This window comes from Talpa europaea (genome assembly GCF_964194135.1).
Source record: "Talpa europaea genome assembly, chromosome: 2".
Taxonomy (NCBI): domain Eukaryota; kingdom Metazoa; phylum Chordata; class Mammalia; order Eulipotyphla; family Talpidae; genus Talpa; species Talpa europaea.
Genome location: NC_140068.1, coordinates 133805197 through 133811458, shown reverse-complemented (window position 1 = coordinate 133811458; position 6262 = coordinate 133805197). Strand labels below are relative to the sequence as shown.

The 6262-nt window shown below is 54.0% G+C and overlaps 1 protein-coding gene across 1 annotated transcript; it reads right to left on the bottom strand.

Moving 5' to 3' along the window:
• Positions 1-1339: 1339 nt before the first annotated feature.
• Positions 1340-5891, bottom strand: LOC311167684 (olfactory receptor 14A16-like; the record flags this gene model as incomplete). The annotated part of the gene is made up of 4 exons (XM_084228739.1): positions 1340-2287; positions 4905-5068; positions 5212-5335; positions 5760-5891. The coding sequence occupies 4 exons, from the start codon at positions 5889-5891 to the stop codon at positions 1340-1342; spliced, it is 1368 nt and encodes a 455-aa protein (XP_084084865.1).
• Positions 5892-6262: the final 371 nt, after the last annotated feature.

Genomic DNA, 6262 nt, shown 5'->3' with positions numbered 1-6262 from the left:
CCCGGGATGTGAACAAACACATCTGTGCGGGGGGTCAGGACGCGCCTGTGAGCTCGGAGCAGGGTCTGGAGCCTGAATCCACCTACCCGCGACTCTGCAGGCACCCGGGAGTCCTCCATAGAGACTGTCTGCCTAGGCCTTGGCCCAGGTCTCGACTGGGGTGTTGCTCCCTGTTGTGGTGGGGACACATGCGTGTGAATGGACACTCACCCTTGTCAGGAGTGTGGGGTGCATGTGGCTTCTCCCTGTGCAGGGCCTGTGCTCACAGCGGTTTCTGAGGCCCAGGAGCGCTCTAGTGTGGGGGACACCTTGTTTATTACCCTTGGGTTTCCCTGTCCTTGAATTGTGTATGCAGGAGAGTGTTCATGTGGGTGTTCCCGGGAGTGTGAGGGGGGCACACACACACAGAGGGGCAGAAATGGAATCCCAAGGGCCTCCCCAGGTGGCACAGCAGTTGAATGCTGGGCTGTGAAGCTGCCCGCAGCCTCTGCAGCGCTGGTTTTATCCCCAGCTGCCGGTGAGGGTCCCACATGGCGCACAGACCTCTCCTGCCGTGCCCGCCGCTCCCCTCAGCAGTGTACTTCATCAGTCTGCCTGTTCTGCTTCCCACTCTGCCTCTGGTGAATCCTCTCACCCTCCCGCGCTTCTGACTGTACCCAGTGCTTGTATAAATAAATAAATAAATGTTAAAAAAAAAAAAAACACATACCCTCAAGGTGCTGTAACCAGAACAGAACACCGTATAAATGAACATCAAGTATAAGTTCAATCATAGATTCAGATTCTTTCGGAAACTTCCATCCGTCTCTGGGAGATTTATGTCAAGTGTAATTTCTACTTGACCTTTGAGCAGAAACATGAATGTCTCTCAGAGAAAGTTGCCCCATCAGGAATCAGGAGGGGTGGGGCCCACGCAGCTGTCTCCCCTCCCTCCACAGGGATGGGCCTCAGGGGAGACACACACAGGCTGTGGGAACCGAGCCCCAGGACTGGGGTCCCTTGACCCTGTGCTCCCGAGGACAGACCCCTTACCACTGCTGGATTTCATGAAAATGTTGGTGATGTGTGAGTTCTAGAACATGCTTTCATATACCAGCCGTAATATTTAAAGAACAGAATTCATATCATGTATGTCACATAGATGGGTGTTTTGGAAATGGCTGCCTTATTTTAGGAAAGAAATTTGAAGACTAGAACAATGTTAAAATTTGCAAAGGAAATCTGTAATGAAAAGTCTTATTTTACTTTAAAATGGTGATTGGTAATAGTTAGAGGGACAATCTAAATAATTGCTGGGTTCAAAAATGTAGATGGTGTAATTTAGGAAAACAATAATACCTCACATGTTGGTGCACTGGCCTTTCATCAGTCGCCCCACAGCCGACTTAATGGCTTGGTTCCTCAGACTGTATATGACGGGATTAAAGGTGGGGGGCACCACCGTGTAGAACATAGAAATGAGCAGGTCAGACATGGACGGGGTCCCTGAGGTCGGCTTCAGAAAAGCAAAGCATCCAGTGGAGAGATACAGGATCACAACCAGCAGGTGGGGAAGGCAGGTGGAGTAGACTTTGGCTTTACCTTCTGTGGATGGGATCTTCCTGACAGCAGAGAAGATGTGGACATAGGAAATGATGATGAAAATGAAACAGCACATACCCCAGACCACAGCAATGAGAATGGGGACAAATTCGCTCATTAAGTTTTCTGAGCAGGAAATAGCCAGTAACTGGGGGATGTCACAGAAGTACTGATGGATGACATTGGACCCACAGTAGGACAAGGAGAAGGCTCCAGCTGTGAACATCACAGAGATGACGCCTCCACCCAGCCAGGACACACCTGTCAGCTGCACACACCTGCCCCTGCTCATGATGACGTCATAGTGCAGGGGGTGGCAGATGGCAGCATAGCGGTCAAGGCTCATCACCGTGAGCAGGTGAAGCTCCGCAGATGCTGACATAACCATCATGAAGACCTGGAGGACACAGCCCAGGAAGGAGATGGAGCTGCTGTGCCTCAGAGAGTTGGCGATGGACTTGGGGACTGTGGTTGTGATGAGGCAGAGGTCCATGAAGGACAGACTCCTCAGGAAGAAGTACATGGGGGTGTGGAGGTGCCGGTCCAGGGTGGTGATGAGGACGATGAGCCCGTTCCCCAGCAGGGCGCACAGGTAGACCAGGGAGAAGAGCAGCGGGTGCAAGAAGCCCATGGTCCCCTGTGTGGGGAACCCCAGGAGGATGAATTCTGTCACGATGGTGTGATTGGTCACCCCTGGAGACATCATCTGTGTAAAAGAGGAAAGTGGGAAAAGCCTCAATCTTCCAATATTAAAAATATAAAGGGTATCAATATAAGTCAATAATTCAATGTATTTTCTTTATACTTAATACTTCTAGGTTCTGTGGATTCTAATATCATTATCTGTGTATACGGTTTTATTCAACCCATTTATTTCCTTCTAATGTGAATGTGCCATTATTATTTGTCCAAACATGTCCGCCAGATTGTTGAGAGACTCAAATTTCAACTGTCCCCTACAAAACTTGAATACATTAGAATCTCTTATCTGTCAAAAATCTCAGCAAAGCTCCCACACTACACACCCCGCCCCAGTCCCGCTGCTTTGCTCTTGCCCGGGGCCCCAGCGTCTCAGCCCAGCACACCTCCCAGAGGTTGTCCAGGGCACAGTCCCAGAGGACAGGTGACCATACCCAGCCCCTCCCCACCCTAGAGAACCTGTCCCTGCTCCTCCAGCACAGCCCTGGTCTGGGGAGGCCCCACAGTGACAGGTGTGCAGGGAGATGGGGTGTGCGGGTCCCTGTTTTCCTGCTCCCCAGGACCCGACACTGACCTGGAACTGAATGATCTGGGCTCAACGTCCCCATGTGGCATGTTCTGATGCTTCCTCTTTCAAATTCCTGTCCCTGTGGCCTCACTGCTGACTCCTAGTCCTGTCTTCTTGTCTCCTCATCTCCCTGCACCTGACTCCCCCACATCTGAGGACCCAGAGACCACGTTTCCCGCAGTCTCCTCCTGGGTCACACCCACATGTCCCTCCTGCAGGATGGGCTCATCCACCCCCGGGTCCTTCCCCGGCCCCTCTGTCCCCCTCAGACTCATGCACATCTGTGCAGGGAGGAGGCCGCTCCGGTTCTGAGCCGGGCGGTCTGTGCGTGTGGCTGTCCCTGCCTGTCCCAGGGACCCGGGTCCCCCAGGTGCAGGTTTGTTCCTCACCCCAGGCCCGTGTGTGCGTGGGGACATTTGGACATGGGGCAGCCCTGCCCTCTCTCCTTCCCCCAATCTCATCCTCTGCCCCCTCTGTGGGATGACGGAGGGAGAGCGCCTGGGGAGGGTAGGATTTTTAGGAGAATATAGTAATGTAAAATAATTGCAACACATTGTTGGGAATAATTCCAGAAATTTAATAAAAACAAGAAAATAAATCAGAGTACGTGGAGGTGAAAAATGTTGACATCTGTCGAGTGACCTTTAATACATCTTTAAAATGGATAAAATAACTTGACATATCTCCTCCAGGCCCTAATTAAATACTGTGACTCATTTTCCAATTACACCGACAATCCCTGGGTGTGGAGTTGGGGAAAAATCCCAAGTTCACGTCCACAAATAGACAGATGTCGGCGCCACCATCATGTTAGTGCCAGAGCCATTAAGACGTCAACAGTGTCGCTGACAAGTTACTGAATTTCTGCCTGACTCATATCTGTCATCATGTTTAGGAGAAAAGGAATGTCATTCTGAATTGAACAATTAGTGTAATTTTTAATTTCCTCTGGAATGTCTTCATCGCTATCCAATTCTATTAATTGCTGTGATTTTATTCAGCACCCAGAACACACTGACTGTGCTGATGCTAATCCCAGGTATGCAGCAGAAATCATCACATCTCCTATAAGTCACAATCTTCTAATATGCTCAATGTATTAAAAGTCAATGTGTTTGACCATCATAAATTACAAGAGAATATGTTTTCTCTCCCTGAGTCTTACCCAGGCTGACAGGGCAGTGGGACATGATGACTTGGGCCCCGTCAGCATTAGTTGTCGTGATTTACAAAGTGAATAGTTTAACTACGGCGCTTTCTCCAGTCTAAAATGAAGCTTGACATCTAAAATTTTCCAAGTGTGAGTGGATTCTCCTCTGCAAACGGTTGGGGACAGATACCTGCAGTCTGTGGGGGACGTTCCCGCTGCCTTGTCGAGTCTCTCTCCTGAGGTTGTCCACATGGCAGGACAGAGGGCATCCCGGCCTCTCACTCCATGGTTGGGACTCCTGGGGATGCCTCTAAGCACTCACAGGCTGTTCCACCCCATCCTGCGCCGCCTCATGGACAGAGCAGGGCCTCAGGGCTGGGCTATTTGAGCTCTGGAGCTGGTATCTGTGTGTTGGACACTGTCCAAGATCCATCCATCAAGTGACTTTACTCCAGAGGAACAAGCGCCCTTTTTCAGGTCACCGTCTTAATTGGCGTCGTCCTGTGGCACATCCCAGTGATCATTAGTGCCCTGAGTGTGTCAGAGGCAATTTCCTTAGTTTTTACACCTGTGAGGACAGGACCTGGTCCCCCCTCAGCCCCATCACCCCCCTGACTGCTGCAGGGACCGGGGTGGCCCCATCGTCAGAGCCAGGACGAGCCGTGTCCACAGGGAGCAGGAAAGTCGCCACCACCCCCTGTGCCCTCCTGGGCCTGGCAGGTGGGGGAGGCACTGGCAGGTGTGGGAAGGGCAGAGTGGGGGACAGGGCGAGCGGGACAACGAGAAGACACCCCAGACCAGGCAAGATGGGGCAGAAGCCAGACCCAGAAGCCTGAGTTGTTGGTGCCACAACAAGATCCCTGTCCTGACGCTCCTGCCGGCCCCTCTAATGCCTGAGAGTCTGACTTGCTGCTGACGTCGCGTGGACATTGCCTTCATGTGGACAATCTGGTCCTGGGTGTGCGCAAGGTGGACACGGGGGCTGGGGTCCCCTGGGTGGCTGAGGGCACTGGATGCGGGGAGCTGGGGGTCCAGGTCCGCTTGTGCTGCCCCCATGCTGTCTAGGCTTCCTGAGCCCGGACAACAGCTGGGGGTTCCGGGACCAGCCATGGAGGGGGAGGACAGTGTTCAGGGGAGCTGAGGAACATGGTATGCGAGGAGGCTCCTTCAAAGGAGTGGCCAGCGGGGGGTCACTCTCTGCGTGGGAGCCAACCGACAGTGGTCAATGCAGAGCTGGCCGCCCGGGGTAGCTGCCCGTTCAGGAGGGACTCGGAGTGACCAAAGCCCATTTCCTCACCTGACGGGAGTGACACCTTCATGTGCGGTCCCGGCTGGGCCTGCAGACAGGAGGACAAACAGGAAAAGTCCCGGAACCTCCCCGATGCGTGTTCGCCTTTGACTGAAATGTGGATATTTGTGCCCAAAGGGCTCTGCGAGGTGGACGCGGCCCAGAGGATAGCGCGGGGGTGGGGGGCGGTCAGGGGGTGTCCACTCAGAGCCTGGTGCTGGCCGAGGCCAGGGTGAGGGACACACGCTGCCCAGCATGGATGGGCTGTGGCCACAGACGGGAGGGCGCCTCGTGCTTCTCCAACTCCAGGGACCCCCGCGGGTGCCTTTAGTGGTACAGAAACCCGTGGCCCCGTCCACCCACCAGAGCTCCCTCATGATGCCCTCTTGCCCACGCGGTCAACCCATGTCCAGCCCTGGGGCATCCTGCCTTTGGGAACTGTGACCCCCGATGCTCTGGACCCCCGAGACCACCTGGGAGACGACACCACCTTCCTCTTGCTCTGCCTGCATGGTAGGGGCAGGCAGGGTCAGCGCCCGGCTGGGTGTCCACTTGGCCTCAGGGAGAAGGTCGGCTGCGGCTGGAGGGCCTGGGGTGCTGCTCATGGGGGTCAGGGGGATCCTGCGTCCTCACTTCAACTCTTCTGGTTGAAACTCTTCAGCCCATGAAGAGAATGGTTAGTCCTTCCTGCTCACCCCTCTGAGAAAAGCTTCTCAGCCCAGGAGCACATTCCCCACATTTAAGTCTCTAAGGACACAGACTCGAGTCTGTCCACAGTGTGGACCCCGGAGTCCAGCACACGCTGAGGGAAGGAGACATGATGGAAAGTGTGGGCTGAATGTGAGTAGGACCTGAACAAACACATCCGTGCAGGGGGTCAGGATGCGCCAGCGAAGCTCGGAGCAGGGTCTGGAGCCTGAATCCACCTGCCCGCGACTCTGTAGACACCGGCGCATCCTCCTTAGAGACTGTCCGC